Source organism: Loxodonta africana, chromosome 16 (assembly GCF_030014295.1).
Source record: "Loxodonta africana isolate mLoxAfr1 chromosome 16, mLoxAfr1.hap2, whole genome shotgun sequence".
In the NCBI taxonomy this organism is placed as follows: domain Eukaryota; kingdom Metazoa; phylum Chordata; class Mammalia; order Proboscidea; family Elephantidae; genus Loxodonta; species Loxodonta africana.
In genome coordinates this window covers 49,792,875-49,819,415 of record NC_087357.1, presented here as the reverse complement: position 1 = coordinate 49,819,415, position 26,541 = coordinate 49,792,875, and the positions used below count along the sequence as shown (strand labels likewise).

Below are 26,541 nucleotides of genomic sequence, written 5' to 3'. Positions count from 1 at the left end.
GCAGGTTACTAAACCTATTGCCTTTTTCTCTATCTTTATGCCTCTGACTTCAGACTTGGCATTTAACACTGTTGATGGTCCCATTTCTCTTGAAATGTTCTCAGTTTTTCTGAGGTTTTATACACACCTCTGATTGCTAACCTCTCAGTTTCCTTCACTAGGTTTTCTTGCCCTGTCTGACTCTTAAATGTAAGAAATTCCCTAAAGTCTAAACTTTATCCCTTTCTCTTCTCTACTCTTTTGTGCAATTCTATTCGTGGGTAGTGGGTATCAAGTTTCATGGTTTCGGCTATTAACTCCACACAGGCAATTTTTAAGTTTCCGTCTCTAACAAGAGTCCCTGTTCCACATTCCAGTCACCTGCAAGACACCTATTTTGAGGTGTCCAAATTGTTTGTCAAATTCATTATATCCTTAGTGGAATACCATCATTCCTTCCAAAGTATTTCCTCTTCTATAGTCCTTCTGTTGTTGTTAGGTGCTGTAGAGTCAGCTATGATTCATAGCGACCCTATGTACAACAGAAGGAAATACTGCCCCCTCCTGTGCCATCCTCACAGTCATTGTTATGCTTGAGTCCATAGTTGCAGCCACTGTGTCAGTCCATCTCCTTGAGGGTCTTGCTCTTCTTTGCTGCCCCTCTACTTTACCAAGCATGGTGTCCATCTTCAGAGACTTTCCTCCTGATAACATGTCCAAAGTTTGCGAGACAAAGTCTCACCATCCTCGCTTCTAGTGAGCATTCTGGCAGTACTTTTTCCAAGACAGATTTGTTTGTTCTTCTGGCAGTCCATGGTATATTCAATATTCTTTGCCAACACCATAATTCAAAGGCTTCAATTATTCTTCGATCTTCTGTATTCATTGTCCAGCTTTCACATGCTTACGATTCAAACTATCATAGCTTGGGTCAGGTTCACCTTAGTCCTCAAAGTCACATGTTGCCTTTTTAACATGTTAAAGAGGTCTTTTGCGGCAGATTTGCCCAATGCAATTTGTTGTTTGAAATCTTGACTGCTCCTTCCATGGGTGTTGATTGTAAATGCAAGTAAAATGAAATCCTTTATAGCTTCAATATTTTCTCAGTTTATCATGATGCTGCTTATTCCTTCTAGGTCTTCTCAGTCATGACTACATCTTTAATTTCTCATTTGATCTTCATGTTCAGTCACACGTTAAGCCCTCTGATTTTAACTCTTCATTCTTATGCATTCCTCCTGTAAAGAGTGTCATAAGCACCAACAGGATTTAGGCTGCCCTAATCAGATTTTTTTTTTTTTTTAACCAGATACTCCGCCTCCAATCCCTCCCTCTTACACAGCATTGGCACATTAGCCTACCAAATATATAGTCAGACTAACATCATTTCACTGCATCAAACTGGCAGAGGTATCCTCACCTCAATATTCATGGTTTTCTGTAAACCCGACCCAACATGTTTGTGAACTTCTCAACTTCCTTTACAAAGCTTCACGCTAGCCAGTTGAAATTTGTCAGAACTTCTTGTGCTGCTTATGCTAATTTCTCTATTGCATTGCCCCTCCTATATGTCTAGAACCAGCTGATATTATCATTTTTATCCATGAAGACTTAACCTGATTCTCTGCAGTTAGAAGTAGTCACTTCTCTAGACTCGCCTAAAAGATTTTTCTGGACACTTCTTACCTTCTGCCTTACATGATAGTTATTTGTATACATGCCACATTTCCTCTATTAAAACCTAACCCTTAAAACAAGAATCCTTCATTTCTTCCCACAGAACCTGCACAACACTTTTGTACATGGTAGATACTCAGAAAAATGTCAGTTGAATGGAAGAAGAAATGAATGGGAGATTGCTGTTTCTGGGAATTAGACGAAGAATATCTTTTTAGGAGATATTCATGGATATACCTATCATTCTGCAGCATGCTACCCCTCTGGCTCTAGTGATACAGCATAAACAGATCTCCAACAGTGAGATTTGTGATCCAAATAGGACCCCTTTCCACCCAGAGCCTCTGAGCTCAGCATTTCACTCTAATATTCTAGGCTGAATGTCTCTGGCCCTCAGTTTCATTCCACACAAGACACTAACAGTCTATTTCAACTGGAACAGCTCCAATAAAAAGTATGTTTTACAATTCTTTTCTTTGGGTTTGGCACTTAGCTCTTCTGATAAACTTATCTACATACACTGTAATGAGAAAAAATCGGTGGAGTGCTCCAGATAATACACATACATTTTAACAGTACTCTTTGTGAGTCGATGATCTGATATCTGTAGTTTAACCTATAAAGAATTCAGAGAACGAGAATATTAAGCCAAAGTGGAGAGAAGAAACAAGGAAAGGCATCACTAAACAAGCTTTTAATGGCCCTAACAGTCTGCCTGTGTCTAGAACCGATGCTGTCGCCAAAAGCGCCTTCCCTATATACTTACATTGTAGGAAGATGGAGATGGAAGAATAAAGGAGATAGCTAAAACATGCTTAATCCTAATAATAATAATAGTAGCAATTTTTAAAATTCACAAAAATATCTGTCATTGAAGTAGTAACTTTGGTGAAGGTTAAGAGAGTACACAATGCTGGGGAAGCCAGCACACAAGGTTATGGAAGCTCCATAGACACATACAAACTCCCTGAGGGACCGAATTACTAGGCTGAGAGCTGTGGGGATCATGGTCTCAGGGAACATCTAGCTCAATGGCATCACATAGTTTATAAAGAAAATGTTTTACATTCTACTCCGGTGAGTAGTGTCTGGGGTCTTAAAACTTGTGAGTGGCCATCTGCTCTGACAGGGATCACAACTGACAGTCCTGGACAGAGCTGGAGAAAATGTAGAACAAAATTCTAACTCACAAAAAAAACAGATTTACTGGCCTGACAGAGAATGGAGAAACCCCGAGAGTACGGCTTCTAGTCACCCTTCTAAGCTCAGTAATGGAGTCACTCCTGAGGTTCACCCTTTAGCCAAACATTAGACAGGCCCATAAAACAAAACAAGACAAAATGGGCACACACCGGCCCAGGGCAAGGACTAGAAAACAGGAGGTGACAGGAAAGCTGGTAATAGGGAACCCAAGGTTGAGAAGGGAGAGTGTTGACATGTCGTGGGGTTGGTAACCAATGTCACAAACCAATGTGTGTACTAATTTAATGAGAAGCTAGTTTGTTCTATGAACCTTCATCTAAAGTAAAATAATAATAATAAAAAATATCTAGCATTGGTTGAGTGCCTACTGAGTAAAAGCACTTGGTCAAATGGCTCATCCCATGTTCTCGTTAATCCTCACCATGTCCCTATGTTGTATGTATTATCCTCATTTGAGAAACGAGCTGAGATGAAGCTCCTAGTGGTTACGTATCTTGTTAAAGATCACAAAGCCAGCATGTGGCAAAGCCAGTCACTTCTAGAAGAAAAAGGGATGAAAATCAAATATAGAACTCATTTTAAAATGAAATGACATAAAACAAGTACTCATAGCTCCGTTAAATGATTTTTAATTCCAGGAACTTCTGTATGTCACTAGTATTAGTGTGCAATACACATGATAAAGCAATGTACTTACTCTCTGTCGATCACAAGGCAGGTTACAGCTTCTGCGGCAATTACATTTGCTGTTCTTACATCTTCCCTACATAAAAAATAGAGAGATGTTGAAGTAAGATAACCTCAAATAGCAAATGAAAGTGTTCACTGTGATTAATTCAGGACACATATTAAATTATGTCAATTCTGCTGATTTACCTAACTGCTGAATCTAAGTTTTGTTTATGTTTCAAATTTCTTTTTTTGAGATACCACCTTACGCTTGTCATTACTCCCACAAATCCAGTAGTTATCATTTTCAAATTTGACACTTACCTTAGACAACTGAAATAAAATTTGATAGCATCATTTCCTATGCTCTTCAGGGATTTAATGAATTAACTGGATAATGACAAGGACAGTAATGAACATGAATAGATGAGTTTTTAAAAGACCTGGAGATACACTCCTGGAAATTGAGTATCTAATCCATGTCTGTATTAATTTGTTATTACAGTCCTGAGAAAAATGGATCTGTTTTATTTCCTTGCTTTAGGGAACTTGTTATTATGTGGCTAATCTTTTGACAACTTACTGTACACAGTTATTCATCTATACCAGAGTTTATGGTTCTTCAAGATTATTAGACAAATCTTGGTCACACTGGCTGAAACCTATATATACTATCTCTTTACAAGTATCTAATTTTTTCACTGCAGGAATACATACCAACCTTTTAAGCCTTTAAAAATCTGCCCTAGTATTTATTCCTTTATCCAGTGGTCAAAAGTGGACTTGATGAATTAACATTTATGTTTCATTTTGAACTACTAGTAATTTAATAGCACTACTGTCATGGAACATTGTTATACATGAACATGTACTATTTTTTCTCCAAAAATAAAATTTCTAAGTTAATTAATAAGAAATACAGGCTTAAAATGCATTACAGAGACAGGTTCTTAGATAATGATATACTATTAATAAAATATTCTAAAAATCATAATCAAAACATTGCATGTTTCTAATAACAGAATTTAATATCTTGATGATAAAGATATTTTGAAATCTTTGAGTTAGAAGTTCAGTGTTTATCCTATTGTGTTACTATGATATATTAAGTGAAAAAAGAATTGTAGAGCAATTTGTAGAGTAAAACACATTTTAGTGAAAAAAAACTATAAAAGCATTCATATACATGTTCTATAAGCACGAAAAAGTATGTTCAACAATTCCTACCAGGTTACTAATATTGATTAATACTACCCCAGTTTTAAGGATATGGTTATTAATTGCTATTTTTATATTTTTCCATCATTTAACTTGTAGTGATGAGAAACAATATATGTAATCTAATAAAAATATATAGTTCAACATGATAAACATTACTGGTCATTTAAAATATTGGATATGATGCTTAGTCTCCACAAATATATAGAAAGGCTATTACCCACTACTACTGGCTTCCTGAATTTCTGAAAGTACAAAGGCATATATTCAGTCAACCCAATTTTGAGGAAGAAGCAAGTTTCAGAGATTTTGAACATTTGTATTTGTTAGGCAAAGTCACAGCAAATGGTCCCCTTTAATCAATTCTATAAGTCAGCCAGCCTGATATAATTATGACCGTCAATTCTCTCCCCAAACAACACATGTACATACACAAAACCTTTCCTCTCCCCGCGATTTCTCCTTGCCCTTAAGATAATATGGACCTTCATTCCTAGTATGATCCTCCCAAGTGCCTCCTGGTGTCTCCCTCACATTCTCTGCCCTCCAGCCAAACTGGGCTCCTTTTATTTACCGAACACATCATCTCCCTCCTGTTTGAGTTCTTACTTGTTTTCCGTAGGCCTAGGAAACTCCTCTCCAACTTCTTGCCTAGTTCACCCCTGCTTATCCTTTAGATCTCAGCCTAAGTGCTCCTTTCTCAGGGATGCCATCCTGATTGATTAGGCCAGGTTCTCTGTCTGATCTCATGGCCCTATGTACCTCTCTGTCTATCCTATCACAAGTCAAGTATTTGTCTGATCATTTGGATAAAGACTCTATCTCTTCCCACTAAACCATATCCTCATATGGCATGGACCACAGTTAGTTTTGCTTCCCATTTTATCCCAAGTGTATGGCACATAGGAGGTGCTTAGTAAGTGGGTGCTGGAGAAATGGCATAGGCGCCATAGCCCCAAGCCTTTGGGTAGCAACGCTGAGATCAGGTTTTGGAGTCACATTGCATTGGCTTTGCATTCCAGCTCCATCACTCAGAAGTCATGTGAAATCCTCAGTTTTCTCACCTATAAAATGGAAAGGATAAGAGTGCTGCCTATTCATTGTGTGGTCAGGACAATCAAAGTTAAGTGTATTATAAAACTGTTGAGATCGAGTTGATTCCAACTCATAGTGACCCTATAGGACATTGTAGAGCGGTCCCATAGAGTTTCCAAGAAGCTCCTGGTGGATTTGAACTGCTGATCTTTTGGTTAGCAGCCATTGCACTTAACCACTATGCCACCAGGGTTTTCAAGGATTTATCATAACAAAAAAACCTGCTGCCATTGAGTCGATTCCAACTCATAGTTGACCCTGTAGGACAGAGTAGAACTGTCCCATAGGGTTTCCAAGGAGCACCCGGTGGATTTGAACTGCCAACCTTTTGGTTAGCAGTCCAACTCTTAACCACTACACCATCAGTTTCCAAGGTTTATCACAGTACTCAGTAAACAGGAAGTAGACAGTGAGTGTTTTATGTTATTTACTACTTCTAATTGTTCTTATTACCACCACCATCATATCTGTGATGTGCAGCCTCTGTCTGGTGATTTATAAAATACTCCTAGTCACGATGGCACTGGGTCTGGGTAGTCAGGAAGTAAGTGGGAGTTTTCTTTCTGCTCCAATGAAGTGAACAAGAAAGAATACATTTCCAATTCCATTATCACTTTCTGACTTGAAATTTTTGGGGAAGTAAACAAAATAGGCAGAAAACATTAATAATGCCCATTGGGTCCTTCATAAATTGTATGAATGACTTTTTTCTTAGAAGGTTGCTCATAAAAAAGAAAATGCTCATAGCAGCATATTATTACTACATATTGCTACCAGTCTAAAAAAATAAACATCACAGCCTTATAGAAAATACATTGAAACTAGCTTTCCTAAATACATATTTCTATCTTGACAATACAGAAATGGCTCACAGAGTTTTAAAAATGTAACATATGCAAAATGTTTCATTATGACTGTATTTTCTGTGAGTATAAATTTTTAAAAACTGTTTCTGCACAAATTTTGAATATTTTAAAATTTTATCATTTTTTCTGGCCTTCATTAGGTATGCTTTTAAAATTGAATGCAATTTTTTTTGCAACAAAAGTAAAGCACTTTGATATTTTAAAATGTAGATGGAGGAAAAAAACCAAAGCTCCTAAGAGTGACTTAGTCAATAGAGATTAAATATTTTAATGTAAAAAAGGAAAATTTGCAAGTTAATGGTCTAGAATCAGGCTTCATATCTTGTAAATGACATTATATTAAAACTGAAATGATGGATAACACTGGGGGAAAACAACATTAAACAATAAATTATAATTGTCATTTATCGAACCACCAGTATATGTCAGGAACTAAATAGTTTGCACAATTCTCGTTTAACACATATAACAGACTGTGGGTATTTTACCCCAAATTTACATATGGGAATAGGAATTAGGTAACAAGCTCAATGTCATATCTACCCTAGCAGTTGCAGCCCTGGAATTTGAACACAGATCTGGCTGACTTCTTTCTACCCCAGTATATTGCTTATGTACTTTATCAGATTTTAAATCAACAACAATTTTAAATTCGTTTGATGTGGAATAAATCTTGAGCAGCATCATGAATATATCTCCCTGTCCATTATGAAAATTATGTTTATTTGTGAAAGATAAGTGGCACTAATATATTTGTGGGTGCTCCACTGTAAAACCAACAGGGTGAGCCATTTTGATCCTCAGTTATTAGAATTCTTACCTGTGGCTATGCCTTAGCACTGCTATGTTTTGTTTTTTAATAATAATGTTACATAACAATAGGAAATTTGTCAATGCCAAGTTCATTCAATGCGAAATTCTTTTTGTCATTACACTGTCATTGCATTCCCACTGCTAAGGCGCTTAATGCCTTATGTCTGTCTATGCTGGTGTTTAGAATGCTGCCCCTCTGCACTCAAAGAGCCTGCTCTGGAGGCAGAAAAAACATCTTCTGAGTATTTACATATGTTAATCCTTTATTTTAGAAGTGATGGTAGAAGCTTCTAATGAAAGAATGATCCTGATATGAGCTGTTGATACCAAAAAAAAAAAAACAAAAGTGAAGAGAAAATACTGATGTTGTTGACAATTTCATTTTACTTGGATCCACAGTCAATGCCCATGGAAGCAACAGTCAAGGAATCAAAATACATATTGCATTGGGCGAATCTGCTGGAAAAGACCTCTTTAAAGCGTTAAAAAAAAACCCAAAGATGTCACTTTAAGAACTAAGGTGCGCCTGACACAAGCCATGGTATTTTCAATCACCCCATATGCATGCGAAGACTGGACAGTGAATAAGGAAGACTGAAGAAGAATTGATGCCTTTGAATTATGCTGTTGGTAAAGAACACTGAATTTACCACAGACTTCCAGAAGAAGGAACAAATCTCTCATGGAAGATGTACAGCCAGAACACTCCTTAGAAGCGAGGACTTTGTCTCATGTACTTTGAACATGTTATCAGGAGGCACCAAACCCTAGAGAAGGACATCATGCTTGGTAAAATAGAGAGTAAGCAAAAAAGAGGAAGACCTTCAAGGAGATGGAATGACACAGTGGCTGCAACAATGGGCTCAAACATAGCAATGATTGTGAGGATGGCGCAGGACCAGGCAGTATTTTGTTCTGTTGTACATAGGGTTCCTATGAGAACTGGCTCAACAGCAGTTGATGATACTGTGACTTGCTATTTATGTTTATTCCCTTTCAAGTCTCAGGCACCAAGCTAAAAGCAGATTTCATTTGGATTGAGATATAAAATTCTATATATTCTTACAAAAGATAAGTTCTAATAACTCCATGTTATTGTTTTATCTCTGTCCCTACATAGCTGTTATGACAGTGGCTTTACACAGAGGATTGTCTACCATGTTAGGAAGGGCTTCATGTAATGCTGGTTTAGAGGTGATTAAAGGCATGAGAGACGGCAGTATTATTTTCTTAAACTGAGTTTTCTTCCTTCCTTCTTTTTTTCCGTCCTTCCTTCCCTCCTTCTCGCCCCTCGTCCCTCTTTCTTATTTTTCTGTTTCTCTCTTTCTGTACTTTTTGGCAGATCAGGGTATTTTTTAACCAAAGAATATATGAGATTTTGAAAAAGCATTGGCCACAGAGAATTTCATAACTAGAATTATAGCATAAACACCATCTATTTAGTTAAAAAATTTTGCGAAGTACACACTGCTTCTGAACACTCAGTATATTCGGCCTCTGTGATAAGTAAATGCACATGTATCCATGTAATAGTCCCAGTTTAACATACCTATTGTCTTTAAAGATAAAATCTCATCTTCATCTGGTTCTGCACCTGCATATTAGTTCATTGCAGTATGACAACTAATACCCATGTACAATTACAGAATTAGTAACTGTTTGGCATATTAACAAATATTTCACATGCAAACTTGCTATTGATTAATGAATAATTATAGGAAAGCTATGCAGTTTAGTAGTTTTCTCTTTTTAAGCATTTTTGGAGCAGTTAGAAATTCCTTTCGATGAAATTACGAAACACGAAAAAATCTAAAAAGCATTTACAAATACAGCTTTCTGCACACTGACTCTGATATTCTTGGAATTTCATCACTGGAATCCTCATCATCGCTGTATCCCAAAGTGGAGTCACTGTCAGTATCTGAATAATCCATAGCAAGGGCTCATATTGATTCTTCTCGTGCTGAAGCAATTTCCTTGTGTCTCATGCCTACCAGTTAGCTCTATGGTGCACTGATATCCCAGGGGAACAAACAGAGTGCACGAAGCCAGAGCAGAACATAGTTCAAGCAAAGTAGCTGTCTGAGCTGGGGCTCTCCCGTTTCAGCTCCGGTCAACGTGACTGCTGTCAACAGTCCTAGTGCTTCCTTGGAGCCAGCCTTCACAGAAGCTGACACTACTCTAACCACTTATGAGCTTACAGCAATCCGTGGGCAAGAGCACTTCATTCCCAGTCAAGTGCAACAGTTTAAAGTCCCCAGTTAACTTTGGCTCATATAAGACAAAGCAAATCTTTTTCATCTCAAAATCAAAGGTAATCAAAAGATATTCAAAATTGATACAATATAAAAAGCATCCAAGAGCCACTTAAAATGAAACTATCTATAGTACTGAATTAATTATGAACTAGATTTGTAGAGTTTGTGGCAAATCTGACTGGGCTATTTGAAAATTGGGTCCCAGGGCAGATAACTTTTCTTTAAGAAAAAGCCATTTCAGGCCATTCACTGACTCCACTTGCCACTCAGTCAAGAAGCTATTACAAGATGACTTATACCTCACTCTATAGAGCTTACATACTAAGGGTAAAATGAATTGATACCTGCAAACCATTACAGCCTTCCCAGCATGTTTGCACAGAGTAAGCAAACAAATAAACGTTAGCTATCTCCATCATCATCCTCAGCATTAGTTTATAATCCTCTGATATTTAATAAGCGTGTGACCCTTTTGAATATACCCACCCTCTTGAAATCTCTTCCTTAAGTTTTTACAATAAATCAGTCTCCCAATTCTTTTCTGATACCACCTTTTTCATTTATTTTCCTGAGTCCTCTTTCCTAGTTTACTGGAATATATGTATTTGCCCCAAATTTTATTTTTGGCCTTTTTTCTGGCTCTGAATTTTCTCACCGGTGAAATCTCACATAATCCCATGGCATCAACTATTAGTTTTTCACTAATGACTTCCAAGTCTTCATTTCTAACTGTTACCTCTCTCCTACTAAACACCCCAGCCTAGAAGTCCCATTGTGGCCTCCAATTCACACCTAACTAATTTCCTCCTAACCTCAAAGCCACTGTATTTCCTAGGTTTTCTAACTAGGCAATAGCATCCCCATTCTTGCATTCACCTCGGTTCAAAAGATTAGATTCATTATTTACTCTTGCCTCTCAATCGTCACTTTAGGTTTGACTGGTCATATTGGCTCCATTTTTACTTGTTATATGCATTTTCCTTTGCATTCCCATAGTCACGGTTTGACTTTGGGCCTTCACCATCTGTATCCTGGACAACTGATCTGGCCTCTTCGTTGATGTCCTGATTCCACTCTCTCTTCTAATCCATATCTCACCTTGTTGCACATTTTCAAATGTAAATCTACTCATGCCAACTCTTTGCGGAAAAAATTTCAAAGAAAGCCCTTAAAAAAATTAAAAAGTGAGATCCTTCATTATTTAACCTATTATATCTCCTGTATCGACTATCCTCTTCTGCACTTGCAACAGACAACTGGTTCCTTAATGAACACCAGCCAGTAATCATCTCCCTGCCTGCACACACGCAGCTGGACCTTCCAAGAATCCCATATTCCAGTTTGAATGCTCTTCATCCATGCAAACTGCCATGTTCCTCCAAAAGCATCTTAAATGGATAAAAACAGTTTTCCATATAAGAAAAATTTTCTACGCACTAATTACAGACAAAACATAGTTAAACAAAAAAGGGCGGAAACAGAAAAATTCCGTCATACCATCTACCAGAAGATAAACAAGGTTAACACAGTCCAAATCTTATATATTTTTAAGTAACTGTAAGTACTATCTTTTGTATTTAAAGAATAATAATAAATAGTTATTTAAACAAATATTTATGGAGGACTATTATATTCAAAGTGCATGGGCCTTGTAGCCCAGTGGGGACAACAGGTGTTAAATTAGCACACAAATGTATAAATTAAAATGTTGACTAAACAGGATACCCAGATACAATCAGAGATAATGGCGGGGGGGGGGGTCTCATTTGGTGGTTAGGTGATTCGAAGGACAGAACAGCCTTCTGAGGACATCTAGAAACTAAAGACTGAAGAATGAGTTGAAGTTGACAAGATCAAGAGTTAAGTGTATTCTAGAAAACTAGTACAGCATATGCATGCAATAGCCCTGAAGTAGGAAGAAGTTTATTGTAACATACACACACACACACACACACACAACAAAAACAGTTGCTATTAAGTCAATTTCTATTGATGGCTACTCCGTGTATGTAAGGGTAAAACTGTGCTTCATAGGGTTTCCAGTGGCTAATTTTTTCAGAAGTAGATGGCCAAGGTTTCCCACCTACCCCCCAACCCCCCTCCTCAGGTGCCTCTGGGTGGACCTGAACCTTCAACTTTGCCACCAACATTCTGGTCGTTAGCTGAGGGTGTTAACCATTTGTACCAGCCAGGGACTCAAAGTATGACAAATAAAGTTGGAATTCAGGGAGTGAGGTAAAGAAGGCAGAGGTCAGAAGAGGAAGGGCAGGTGTCAATTCAGTCAGGGCCTGTAAGTTATAGAGGGGCTTATTTTTTAAAATAAATTGGCTAAGTGAACCCCTTTTTCTTTCCCATAGTAAGTGAAAGCTACAAAATTAATCAAAAAGCTCAAGGTCATTTAGAAGGAACACTTGTATGCCATGATGCAATGAAGTTTCCAAGAAATCATTTCGGATTTATAACATTAGAACACTGATAGCCTTTCTACTATCGTTATTGTGTAGCCATTCACATATTAAAGAATACATCAGAACAGAAAACGTGAAACCTACCTTTCAGAATCCTACAATGTAGAATATGGGAGTAATGAAACCAAAAATGCATTAAAAAAATCAGTGTATTACCAACAATATATATCAACTCTATGATCAATACAGACTTGAGTTTAAAGCAGATCCATTTTCGGGAATCTGCCCGAGGCAGTTTGTAGTTTCTCATCAATGTTAGGAACTCATGATGATCTCAAAGAGATTGATTCTCTAGGCAGAAAAATTGTAAGTGTTACCCATAAAGTAACTCCAAAGTTTATTCTCCTGGTCACACGGATGGATATTTCCATTTAGTATATTGATTCACTTCCTGAGACCATGCATAGCCCCTTGAATCTACACCCATGGAAAGGTACAATAACTAAAAAGAGAACGGTGAAGTTGGGAGAATTCAATTTCCATATTCTTTTGTCATACTACTTCTGCTGGGTTGATAGCATAATGATGTTTTATCTGACATATGAACTTCACACTCTATGGCACGCTTCAATAACAATGAACATAGTCATGAATTAGATCAAACCAAGTGAAATTGCCCTTCCTGTAGTTAAAAATGGTCTGGTATTGGCAATTTCACATGGTTCAGCCAAATACGTGGAGTATCATCGAAGTGAAGGAGGGCTGAACAATTGCAGAAGGACATTGAAGATACATGCTGCTATTTCCTTTTCTGATGTACTTCCTTTCAGACACTCATTGAACTGAGATTCCATAGTAATCCACACTTCTTTCATATTCCGTATTTGAATTCATTTATTCCCCTGAATGTTAAGACAAGATGGTGAGTTTTTCTCCTCTATCTAGTCATTACAGATTATTCTCCCCACATTCCGTTATAGCTGAGGGTAAGAAATCACCACTGAAGAAATTCTGAGTCCTAGTTTCCTTTCTGTTAGGCTACAAATGGTACTTACTCTGTACTTTGGATTCAAATATTAAACTCTTTGGCAAAATCTTATAATTTAAAATAATGTCTTCCAGAGAGGATTTTACAGAGAAAGGGAAGAGCTCGTTGTTCTCATTTATTCCCTAATATTATTTTATTACTAGTTTAGAAGTACAGATTTAGTATTATATTGTTATTTTCTTAAGGACTGATTTGGCCTATTTCTGAATGATTTAGAGGCATTTTAATTTCAGTGGAAAACCTGGGGTACAAGGTAATAGATGTTCTGCTCACTTACTCAAATCAAACTTTCACTCAGCTTTTGACTCTATCTTTCCCCTTCCCTGAATCACACTTCATAAAATAATATGAGTTAAGACAAGTCTGGTGGTTGGTTTTACTTTTCAGATAGGGATGCTCGTAATTTTGTAATTGATGGGCCAAAGAAAAAACCTGAACTTGGGGAGAAGATATTAACAGATAAATTATTCCATAGGTGTGTTATGGGTAATGAGTACCTTAGGGAATAAAATAATGTGCTGATCTTTTCCTTTCTCTTTTTTTCTTCTACATTCCACAGAGCTGAAAAATAATTCTTCCATTTCTCCTATCTTGAAAGAAGAGGAAAAAGCAGCATATTGGAAAGATGACTGGAATTGATGTACTAGTAAACCTCAACTGATGCACGTGTGAAATGAACGTAAAGTTGCACTGTCACAGACTTCAAAATTTGTTACCTAAAGTATCTTTAAGTCAGGGCTGTGTGCTCTCTTGTAGAGAAATCTTGGCAACATCTGAGCAGAGTGTCTCCTATTTCTTTTCCTATTGCCAGTTTACTGTGTGACCTTGAGAAAATGCCAAACTCTCTGCGCCATTTTTTCACATGTGAAGTGGTGATTGAAATCACTGCACTGTTCTCCTCTGTAATTAGAGTTCCACAGACAGAAACACTTTATAAAAGTTCTAATTATCATGGTTTTTAATACTCTTGAGATGATTCAGTCTGAATCCCAGGATACTTCTTTAGATAGAAAAAGGATATTGTAAGTCTATAATTGTGATCTACTCTCTGAATATGTAAATGACATACATGGCAGTTATGGAGCATATGTATTTTCATGGTACTATTTTCTATCAGTGACATTTTTACATGGAAACCAATTAAGTTCACTTGAAATAACAGTTTCTCACAATCAGATACCATGTTCCTCCAATAAGCAATGCAATAAATGTGCATGAAACTGTATTTAAACTATTAAAAACTAAAATAGAGATTTTATTTGGCCCCTTGAGGAAAGATAAATGTTGGAATTTAAAAATAAAGCTAAACTGAAAAAAAAATCTTTGTTTCTTCGTACTTGTTTTTCAGCTATTTCCCATTTTTCCTTAACTATTTAGAGTGTATCAAATATACATCTTTTAAGCAGATACTTACTTGCTAATATTATCTTAATTAGTAGAAAAGCTGACTATTAAGAGTTAGCTCTCTGAACAGAATTCTTTCAGTTGTTTTGGAATTCAGTGTATCTAATGTTTCTTTTGTTAACATAATCTGGACTGAAGATTGAAGACAATTTGGTCTTTAGACAAGTAGAAGAGAAATAGGAGAAACAACCTAATTGGTAAAGAAAGAAAAGTCATAGCTATGTTTATACATGCCAATTTGAAAAAAAAAGTGCTAAAGTCAAACCGTTATAAACAATTAAAACTCCCACGGTTGACATTAGTTAGAAAAAGAAAACAGAGTATTAAATTTATTGGATGTATCAATTTTTATCAAAAAGTTTGATATATTAGACATACTTGCTCTACCTGTTCAGCACCTGTGATATATATATGTACATTCTTATATATATGTATATATACACATATGTATGTATATATATATGTATATACATACACATATTAAAACCTGTTGCCATTCAGTCAATTCCAACTCATAGCAACCCTATAGGACAGTGTGGAACTGACCCACAGTTCCAAGGAATGGCTGGTGAATTTTAACTACCGATCTTTTGATTAGCAGCCGAGCTCCTGGCCATTGTGCCACTATATATACATACATATATATATATACACACACACATACACAGTTTTATTATGCAAATAACACATGCCTTCTACGATTGTTTGCCAACCTTGCCCTCTCCCTGCCCACCCCGCCCATCCCAGGTATTTTCTGTAAGCACAGGCTATGCTAAACTTTTACGGCAACACGTTAAAAAAAAAAAAAAAAATTGGCATAGTGGCCCTTATGCAAATAACCATTTTATGCAAATAACAAAAATAACCATTTCTATATATGTATGCATTGAAATGGTTTTAAAATATTGCACAGTTTAAATATCTAAATCATTAAAAAATTGAAGCTATGTCTCTCATACTGCTCCCTGCTTCAAAGTATGCCTTGCTTTTCAGAAAGTATATTGACAAATTATGTGTAGGCATAGTGAATGCAATACCTATCCATCACCTACTCCTAGGCACAAGAGATAAAAGAAGGAAAATAGGAGATAAAATATTTGACCCCAAAGAGTTTATATTCTAGAAGAGGAAAGTTACAGTAGATAAATAAGAATATAATTCAATAAGTTATGCTGGGACAACTGTCTAGTATCTGGAATTAAAAAAAAAGATAAATGGGATCCCACCCTGCTGCTTAAAACAAATTTCAAATGAATCAAAGATTTACAAGTTAAGATATAAAGACACTGAAAGAAAACATGAACACAATTTTTTATACTTGTGTAGTAGAGAAAGCCTTTATAAACATATAACATAAACAAAAAACCAAACCCAGTGCTGTCAAGTCAATTCCAACTCATAGCGACCCTATAGGACAGAGTAGAACTGCCCCACAGAGTTTCCAAGGAGCACCTGGTGGATTGGAACTGCCGACCCTTTGGTTAGCAGCTGTAGCACTTAACCACTATGCCACCAGGGTTTCCACACATAACATAGACAATTTAAAAAGAGTGATAAACTCAACCAAATACACAAAACATCATAAGGAAGATAAAACAAAATAAATGAAGACAAAACACAAACTGAAAAATAAATTGTGATCCATAAATTGTGATCCATATCACCCACAAAAAACCAATTTTCTTAATATGTAAACAGTTCCTACAAGACAATAAGAACAAAAAACATAACACTTCAATTAAAACACGAGCAAAGGCTATGAACAGACAGCTCACAGACAAGGAAAGAAAAATGCCTTTTTAGCATATGAAAATATTCCACATCTCATTCAGTGGAAGAAAGGAAAAAGGCATGTGAATACATTGCTGGTAGAATACGATCTAGTATAACCTTTGTAGAGACAATTTAGGATTGTTTATTAAAAAAAAAAAATTGCTTGCAATTATTTATCCTACTTATGTACTCACATTTTTGGAAATGATTTTTAAAGTATATTGCTGCAGCTTTGCTTGTAATAGCAAGGCTGGAAATAACCTAACCTAAATATCCATCAATGTGGGATTGATTAAATAAATTTTTGTACAATAGTGTAATGAATATGAAAACAAACATTAAAATGATTGAAGAAGGCCTGTACACTGAAATGCGTAATATCGAGGATATCTTCGATGAAAAGACTCTGGTACAGAACCCTATGTGAATGCAATCATCCGTGTAAAATACACACACATAGACACACACACACACACACACACACACACACAAATAAGCATATGTTTGAAATGCAGAGATTGTTTCTGGAAGGATTAGAAAAAGTGTTGCATCCATGGAGGGGTAGGTGTGATTGAAGAGCAAAAGAAGGAGAATTACTTTTGAAGCTTTTGAATTTTGTATTATTTATTTGAATTACTGGCCATAAAAAAAAATATTTTCAAAAATTAAGTACATGAAATAGTAGAAATTGCCTCTTATAAGCAATTTCTGGGTAGAGATGGTGGTGAGGTCTTTTGCTCCCCCTGAAGGTCTTGTCTTTGTGTACGTCCCTGGGCCCCACCTCAACCCTCAGCAAAACTATCCCGGCTAGTGGGCCTAGAGCACTGTTACTCTGGCTTAGCCTGATCATAAAGGAAAGACACCAGTTCAGCAGGTGGAACAAGGAAGACCTTTGGCACAGTCTCTTCCAGTGTCACTTACAGCGCTGCCGTTTGCCCCCTTTTCATTGGCAGCAATTATAGGAAATAGATGACAAACTAAGGAAGGTATTTTTTCAGCAAGGTCATCTGCCTCTTAAGTTGACACTTAACAACTCTTAGGCTGGCACTTTGGATCTCTTAAAAGGCTAAGCTACCAATAGTATGCGTGTATACACAAACATTTCAAATAGATATCCATGTGTGTATGTAATAATTAATACCTACATTTATTATATTGCTTTGAGATTATCTTTTTAATATTTCCACTAGTAATTAAGAAATGGATTTTCTTTTCATAATGATTGCTGCATAATTTAATAAGGTGCGTTAACCACATACATTAAATCACCCTAAAGCTTTGCACTGAGAGCAGAGAATAGTGGTTAGAAGAGCAGATTCAAGAGTCACTTAATCGAAGCAGAAATCCCAGATGCTCCACTTATTTGCTGATTAAAATGCTTGGTTTCTCTGCTTCTCAGTTTTCTTGTGAGAAAAATGGGGAGAATAATTGTATTTAACAGGGCTAATTTTGTAAAAAATATGCAAGTAAACATATGTAAAGCACCTAGATCAGTACCTGCCATATGGTAAGCACTCAATAAATATTATTATTGTCATTATTTTAATTATTATTTCATTATTATTACAGCATGTCTAACCCCGCTGGATTCTGTTCACTATTGTTTACTATTGTTTATCTACCGATAAACCATAATAAATGTCAAGCCTCTTCTATTAAGCTACAAAATTCCTCAGTGATTAGTAGTCATCTCTTCATAGCGAGTAAGTCCCTCTGTTAACATAAAAACGTGCTTTCAAAGCCAGTTACCAATTTGAGATCATACTGATGAAATTCGTTACAATGGCTTACCCTCTGTATAGTCTGAAACCTGCAGAAATCAATGAAAACGGTTTCTTGCTGTAATAGAGAAAAGAATAACTTTCATCCATTCATTTATGTTATGCAATAAAGTAAGGTTGCCAGATAGTAAATATTTCATGCTTTGCACGTCACATATCGTTTCTGTCACATATTTCTTGTTCAGGCACACCTTAGTCTTCAAGGTGACATCTTTGCTCTTCAACACTTTAAAGAGGTTCCTTGCAGCAGATTTACCCAATGTAATGCGTCTTTTGATTTCTTGACTGCTGCTTCCATGGGTGTTGATTGTGGATCCAAGTCAAATGAAAACCTTGACAACTTCAATCTTTCCTCCCCTTATCATGATGTTGTTCATTGGTGCAGTTGTGGGGACTTTTGTTTTCTTTATGTTGAGGTTCAATCCAAACTGAAGGCTATGGTCTCTGATCTTCATTAATAAGTGCTTCAAATCCACTTCACTTTCAGCAAGCAAGGTTGTGTCATCTGCATAACACAGGTTGTTAACGAATCTTCCTCCAATCCTGATGCACCGTTCTTTATATAGTCCAGCTTCTCACATTATTTGCTCAGCATACAGATTGAATAGGTATGGTGAAAGAATACAACCCTGATACACACCTTTCCTGATTTCAAACCAATCAGTATCCCCTTGTTCTGTTCGAACAACTGCCTCTTGATCTATGTACAGGTTCCTCATGAGCACAATTAAGTGTTCTGGAATTCCCATTCTTTGCAGTGTTATCCATAGTTTGTTATGATCCACACAGTTGAATGCCTTTGCATAGTCAATAAAACACAGGTAAACATCCTTCTGGTGTTCTCTGCTTTCAGCCAAGATCCATCTGACATCAGCAATGATATCCCTGATTCCACGTCCTCTTCTGAAGCCGCACTGAATTTCTGGCAGTTCTCTGTTGATATACTGGTGCAGCCATTTTTGAATGATCTTCAGCAAAATTTTGCTTGTGTGTGATATTAATGATGTTGTTCTATAATTTCCACATTTGGTTGGATTACCTTTCTTGGTAATAGACATAAATATGGATCTCTTCCAGTCAGTTGGGCAGGAAGCTGTCTTCCATATTTCTTGGCATAGATGAGTGAGCACCTCCAGTTCTGCATCTGTTTGTTGAAACATCTCAATTGATCATCAATTCCTGGAGCGTTGTTTTTCACCAATGCCTTCAGAGCAGCTTGCACTTCTTCCTTCAGTACCATCAGTTCCTGATCATATGCCACCTCTTGAAATGGTTGAACATTGACTAATTCTTTTTGGTATAATGACTCTGCGCATTCCTTCCATCTTCTATTGATGCTTCCTGCGTCGTTTAATATTTTTCCCATGGAATCCTTCACTATTGCAACTCGAGGCTTGAATGTTTTCTTCACTTCTTTCAGCTTGAGAAATGCCAAGCATGTTCTTCCCTTTTGGTTTTCCATCTCCTGCTCTTTGCACATGTCATTATAATACTTTACTTTGTCTTCTTGAGCTGCCCTTTGAAATCTTCTGCTCAGTTCCTTTACTTCATCAATTCTTCTTTTTGCTTTAGCTGCTTGACGTTTGAGAGCAAGTTTCAGAGTCTCCTCTGACATCCATCTTGGTCTTTTCTTTCTTTCCTGTCTTTTCAGTGACCTCTTGCTTTCTTCATGGATGATGTCCTTGATGTCATTCCACAATTCATCTGGTCTGCAGTCACTAGTGTTCAATGTGTCAAATCTATTCTTCAGATGGTCTCAAAATTCAGGTGAGATATACTCAAGGTCATATTTTGGCTCTTGTGGACTTGCTCTGATTTTCTTCAGTTTCAGCTTGAACTTGGATATGAGCAATTGACGGTCTGTTCCACAGTCGGTCCCTGGCCTTGTTCTGACTGACGATATTGAGCTTTTCCATCGTCTCTTTCCACAGATGTAGTCAATTTGATTTCTGTGTGTTCCATCTGGCGAGGTCCATGTGTACAGTCACCGTTTATGTTGGGGAAAGAAGGTATTTGCAATGAAGAAGTCGTTGGTCTTGCAAAATTCTATCATTCGATCTCCGGCATTGTTTCTATCACCAAAGCCATAATTTCCAACTACTGATCCTTCTTCTTTGTTGCCAACTTTCACTTTCCAATCTCCAGTAATTATCAATGCACCTTGATTACATGTTTGATCAATTTCAGACTGCAGCGGCTGATAAAAACTTCTATTTCTTCATCTTTGGCCCTAGCAGTTGGTGCGTAAATTTGAATAATAGTCATATTAACTGGTCTTCCTTGTAGGCGTATGGTTATTATCCTATCACTGGTAGTGTTGTACTTCAGGATACATCTTGAAACATTCTTTTTGATGATGAATGCAACACCATGCCTCTTCGAGTTGTCATTCTCAGCATAGTAGACTGTAAGATTGTCTGATTCAAAATATCAGCTCACTAATACCTAGGATATCCATGTTTATGTGTTCCATTTCATTTCTGATGATTTCCTATTTTCCGAGATTCATACTTCATACATTCCAGGTTCCGATTATTAATGGATGTTTGAAGCTGTTTCTTCTCATCTTGAGTTGTGCCACATCAGCAAATGAAGGTCCCAAAAGCGTTACTCCATCCATGTCATTAAGGTCGACTCTACTTTGAGGAGGCAGTTCTTCCCCAGTCATCTTTTGAGTGCTTTCCAACCTGGGGGGCTCATCTTCCAGCACTATATCAGAAAATGTTCTGCTGCTATTCATAAGGTTTTCACTGGCTAATGCTTTTCAGAAGTAGACTGCTGGGTCCTTATTCCTAGTTTGTCTTAGTCTGGAAGCTCAGCTGAAACCTGTCCACCATGGGTGACCCTGCTGGTATCTGAATACTGGTGGCATAGCTTCCAGCTTCACAGCAACACGCAAGCCCCCACAGTATGACAAACTGACAGACATGTGGGGGGTGATGGTGTTAGTGAAGAATATTGAATATACGATAGACTGCCAGAAGAATAAACAAATCTGTCTTGGAAGAAATATAGCCAGAATGCGTCTTAGAAGCAATGATGGCAAGACTTCGTCTCATGTACTTTGGATAAGTTATCAGGAGAGACCAATCCCTGCAGCAGGGCATCATGCTTGGAAAAGTAGAGGGTCAGTGAAAAAGAGGAAGACCCTCAATGAGATGGACTGACACAGTGGCAGCAACAATGGACTTTAACACAGCAACATTTGTGAGGATGGTTCGGGACTGGGTAGTGTTTCGTTCTGTCGTACATGGGGTCATTGTGAGTTGGAACTGAGTAGACAGCATCTAACAACAACATTGAATAGAGAGAATAAAGAGAAAATTTGTTGGTATGGATTAAGGAAGACTTCTTGGTGGTGCTAACGTTGTCGGTATTAACTTTATCTAAATATGTTTCTTCTTACAATTATCCAGGAAGGACTTGATGATTTTCCCAAGCAATTCACTTTAGTCTCTAAGAGCAAAAAAATAAAACAAAATAACAAACCCAGAAAACTGGGAAGTATATTGGCCACAGATCGCCTGTTGGTAGTCCTGTTTTTTCTCTTTTCCAGAGATTTTATGATGGTAAAATGATCTATTGGATTTTTAAAGGCATATGTTAGCAATGTATAGTCATTTATCATTTCTGCAGTCCTAACTCTGCTAGCCTTATTTCTCTCTCCTCCCCTTTCTGCTCTCAGAGTTTCAGCCATTAGGAGTCACTTGCTGTTCCCTATACATGAAGCTTTGCCATGCTTTTTCACACGCCGTTCCTAGTGACATGGCCAATCCACTTTCTTTCTTAACAAATTTCTATCTGCATAACAGTTCTTATTTGAGGTATCCCCTCTTCCTGTAAGTTTTCTCTGAACCTCTCCATCATCAGTCCATGCCCAACCCTTAGCAACACAGCCAACAATGGGATCTTCCCATGTAGTTTCTTATCAGTCTGTTCATGCCTCTAATATATCTTATCACACTGCAATATAACTGCCAATAATCTTTCTTAACTGTTAAGCCGTAAACTCTTGGAGGGCAAGGATGTTGTCTTCCCCGCCCCCCCCTTTTTTTTAATTTTTTATACTCAGCACCTAGGAAAGTAACTGGTTCAGAGTCTATATTCAGAAACTTTATTTAGGGTTGTCATTGTTGTTAGGTGCCATCCAGTCAATTTTTGACTCACAGAGACCCCCATGTGACAAAGTAAAACTGCCTCTAGAGTTTTCTAAGCTGTAATCTTTACAGGAGCAGATCGTCTGGTCTTTCTGCCACACAGCCACTGGGTCGTTCAAACCACCAATCTTTTGGTTAGCAGCCACGCGCTTAACCATTGTGCCACCAGGGCCTCTTAAAATATAGGATCCCCAGTTAAGTTTAAATTTCTGCTAAATGATGAATAAGTTTTTACTCTAAGACATATGCTAAACCTATGCTGTGATGGTTAAGTTTGTGTGTCAACTTGGCTGGGCCATGATTCTCAGTGGTTTGGTAGTCATATGATGTTGTGATCACTTCCATGATGAGATTCGATATAATGTGATCACCTCCATGATGGGATATGCTGTGAGTAGCCATTCAGTTGACAGGGAGTTTCTTTGGGCATGTGGCCTGCACTGAATATATGTGGACACTATGGCAAGGCTGTGGGATTTTGCTTGCTCTGAATCTTGCAGCTGGCTCCTGTTGTCTGACCTCTGGTTCTTGTTACTTGAGCTAGCAGCTTACCTGTGGTCTTGCCTGCTGATCTTGTGATTCATCTATCTTCACAGCTCTCTCACCTGCTGATCTTGGGTTCTCCAGCCCCTATGGCTACGTGAATCAGGAGAAGCCTCTATCTTGACCCAAGGACTTGGGACATTCCAGCCTCTACAACCACATGAGCCATTTCCTTGATATAAATCTCTCTCTCTATATATTTATACACTTTAGTGGTTTTGCTTCTCTAGGGAACCCAGCCTAAGGCAAATGTCATTTATGTTATATGTTTATATGCTATTTTGCATATTAAAAAAAAAAAGTTGCCACAGAGTCTATTCTGGCTCATGAGAACCCCACATGTGTCAGAGTAGAACTGTGCTCCATAGGATTTTCAATGGCTGATTATTCACAAGTACATTGCCAGGCCTTTCTTCCCAGGTGCCTCTAAGTCAATTTGAACCCCCAATCTTTCTTTTAGCAGCCAAGTGCATTAATCAATTTCACCATCCTGCATTATGGCATAAATGGTATCTGCTCTTTAGAGAAAAAGTTTGCCAGTCCCTGAATAGATGAAGTAACTGAGGTGCAGAGAGATTCAAGGAACTGCTAAAAAATGTCAGATTCATCTGTTCCCAATGTCCATGTATTTCCACTAATTACATGATCTCCCTGACCTTGGGAATATCTGTCTTTGCCAGTTCTGAGGCTGTGCTCATAAGGTGTTACTCTACAGGCTGCATTGCCAGTTGGACCATCCTAGTTGGATAACAACATAGCCAGGAACTCACTTTCCCCTAATCCCAACTCCAGTGTTCTGAAAAGAACACTTCCTCCCCCTCCCTCCCATTCTTGTGATTTTATGTATCTACATCCCGAGGGCAGACAATCTAATCAGGCCCAAGTGCTTAATTAATGTTTTCTCAGCAGTTAACAGAAATGGAATCTACGTTGCAGCTAATTACTTAGTGACTCAACAGCAACTTCTGCAGACTCTGACTGCATCTACAACAGCTCATAAGAAAATGCTCAATGAATACAATTTATGGTTTAATAAAACATCACACCATTTGAGAGACTTAAGATTGCACAGCAAATAATCTGATGATTAAATAATGTCTTAATGGATTTTTTAATAATTTTAATTAAAATATCTAGTAAATTTAATCATGTGCAGCAACAACTCCAGGCTTGCAACCATTAGAAATACCATTTTCAGTCTTAATCAAAAAATCAAGAAATCTAATGACTCATATCACTACTATAGAGTCAATTGTCTAGTACTTTGATGTCTAGAGAAAATCAGTCACACCAGGCCATCAGATACAAGCTGTACTTACTTTCTTTAATCTGACCCCAAGATGGCGGGCTGATATTTTTTGTGACAAGCCAGCCAAATCCGAATTCCTAATCCAAAATGTATTTAAAGGGTCAGTTTTTTCTTCATTCCTTTCTTCTCTCCCTCCCTCCCTTTGTTCCTTGCTTCCTTCTTCCTTGTTTCCGTCTATACATCCATTCATCCATCCAATTACTGTGTCTAAAATGTGTAGGAAACCATGTTAAGCACTATGACAGATACAGTGATGAATAAGGCATAGTTCTTACTCTCAATTTTAGTAAAGGCAAGTATGGAAGTTTGGAAATAAACTTTCCATGCTAATGATATATTCTCAACTCTACGAAGTCATTTTAATTAATAAGTAATATTTATTGAGCGATCATCATGTGGTAAATTCTGTAATAGGGATGTTATGTCTCAATTTATTTAATCTGCTGAAGAACAATTCTATGCTTTAGTTATTAATCCTGGTGGCCTAGTGGTTAAGAGCTACGGCTGCTAACCAAAAGGTCTGCAGTTCGAATCCACCAGCCGTTCCTTGGAAACTCCATGGGGCAGTTCTACTCTGTCCTGTAGGGTCGCTATGAATTGGAATTGACTCCAGAGCAACAGGTTCGGTTTCGTTTATTTTTTTATATTTCCCCAGTTTGACAGATGAAGAAGCTGAGGTAAACAGAAGTTTAGCAATTTTCCCAAAACTCTAAAGCCAATGATGGGCAGAGCAGGGATTCAAATCCAGGTACTTTGTTGTTGTTTTTGTGCGCCGTTGAGCCTATTCCGACTCACAGCAACCCTATACAACAGAGTGGAACTGGTGGTGGAGTTGGAATCACCGACCTTTAGGTTAGCAGTGGAGCGCTAACCAATTGTATCACCAGGGCTCCTTAGTCTACTGTTGTTGTTGTTGTTACGTGCTGTCAAGTCAGTTTCAACTCACAGTGACCCTATAGACGAGAGTTGAACTGCCCCATAGGGTTTTCAAGGCATGGCTGGTGGATTTGAACTGCTGACCTTTTGGTCAGCAGCTAAGCTCTTAACCACTGCGCCACCAAGGTTCCAGTCTAACTCTAGGCACTGCATATTATACCGCCTGTGCCATAAATTATAAACCCTGCTGGCGCAGAGGTTAAGCGCTGTGGCTGCTAACCAAAAGGTCAGCAGTTCGAGTCCTCCATGCGTTCCTTGGAAACTCTATGGGGCAGTTCTACTCTGTCCTATAGGGTCACTATGAGTCGGAATGGACTCGACAGCAATGGGTTTGTTTTTTGTTTGTTTTTAGTGCCATAAATTATCATATTTGATCCTCACAACAACCCTTAGTAGATACACTTTTTAGAGTATCTTCCAAGATCACTATAATTGTGCTTTTCTAAGAATGTACATTTCTCCAAGACTACCAGGTGATGCTTTGGTAACATTTTTCTTTACCACTAATCTCTTATGGTCATAGCTGATAGGAAAAGCAATGGATCCCTAAACAAGCCAGTTTATCTGATTCTGTTTATGCGTAACCAAGAATCAGGGGCAGTTCTACCTGAGGACAAATAAAAAACTTGGAAGCTCTGGCTGAGCAATTTCTACCATATAGATTAAAAAAACATTGAAAGTAGGTCTGCAGCTAAAAAGAAGAATAAAAGATATGTGCCTAGAGAAACTGAGGTTTGAGAGAGTATCCTGTTTATTTTGAATAGACTTTTTTTGCCATTCCCTCATGTTTTTGAAAGAGCCAAAGAACCTTCGGTCAATAAAATACATCATTATCCATTCATGCTCTTTTTAAAGCCATATTAAGTTGAGTTGGGTTTTGTTACTTGCAATAAAAAAAAAAACTATTATACATATAGCTACAGATTGTTATCTACATTTTGTGGATGGGGTGAATTGAAGCAAGGGAAGTTTATGTGAGAAGCACAGATATAATACAAGTGGGAAAGTGATAAATCAAATACTGTATGTAAGGCACCTACTTTAAGTACATACCGTACAAACAGTTAGTGCACTTGGCTGCTAACCAAAATGTTGGCACTTCAAGTCCACCCAGAGGCACCTTGGAAGAAAGACATGAGGATCTATTTCTGAAAAATTCGCCATTGAAAACTCAATGGAGCACAGTTCTACTCTAACACACCTGAGGTTACCATGAGTCAGAATCAATTCAATGGCAGCTGGTAAGTATATATGGAGGGATCTGGAAGGAAAAGAAAGAAACTGCAGGCAGGTAGCAGCCTTAGGAATGACCATGTAAAAGTGAAGACATGTACTAGGACTTCAAATATTCATACAATTTTTATTGCGATAGATAAAAAAGTGCTTTAAATAGAGGGCAGCAAG

At 37.5% G+C, this 26,541-nt stretch overlaps 1 protein-coding gene across 2 annotated transcripts in view; it reads right to left on the bottom strand.

Moving 5' to 3' along the window:
* PRKG1 (protein kinase cGMP-dependent 1) overlaps window positions 1-26,541 on the bottom strand; it is a 1,397,311-nt gene that overhangs the window by 158,875 nt on the left and 1,211,895 nt on the right. For both annotated transcript variants that reach the window (XM_003409256.4, XM_003409255.4), the window contains exon 8: window positions 3,557-3,622. In XM_003409256.4, the coding sequence (XP_003409304.1) occupies window positions 3,557-3,622 (66 nt within the window). The remainder of the gene's footprint in view (window positions 1-3,556; window positions 3,623-26,541) is intronic.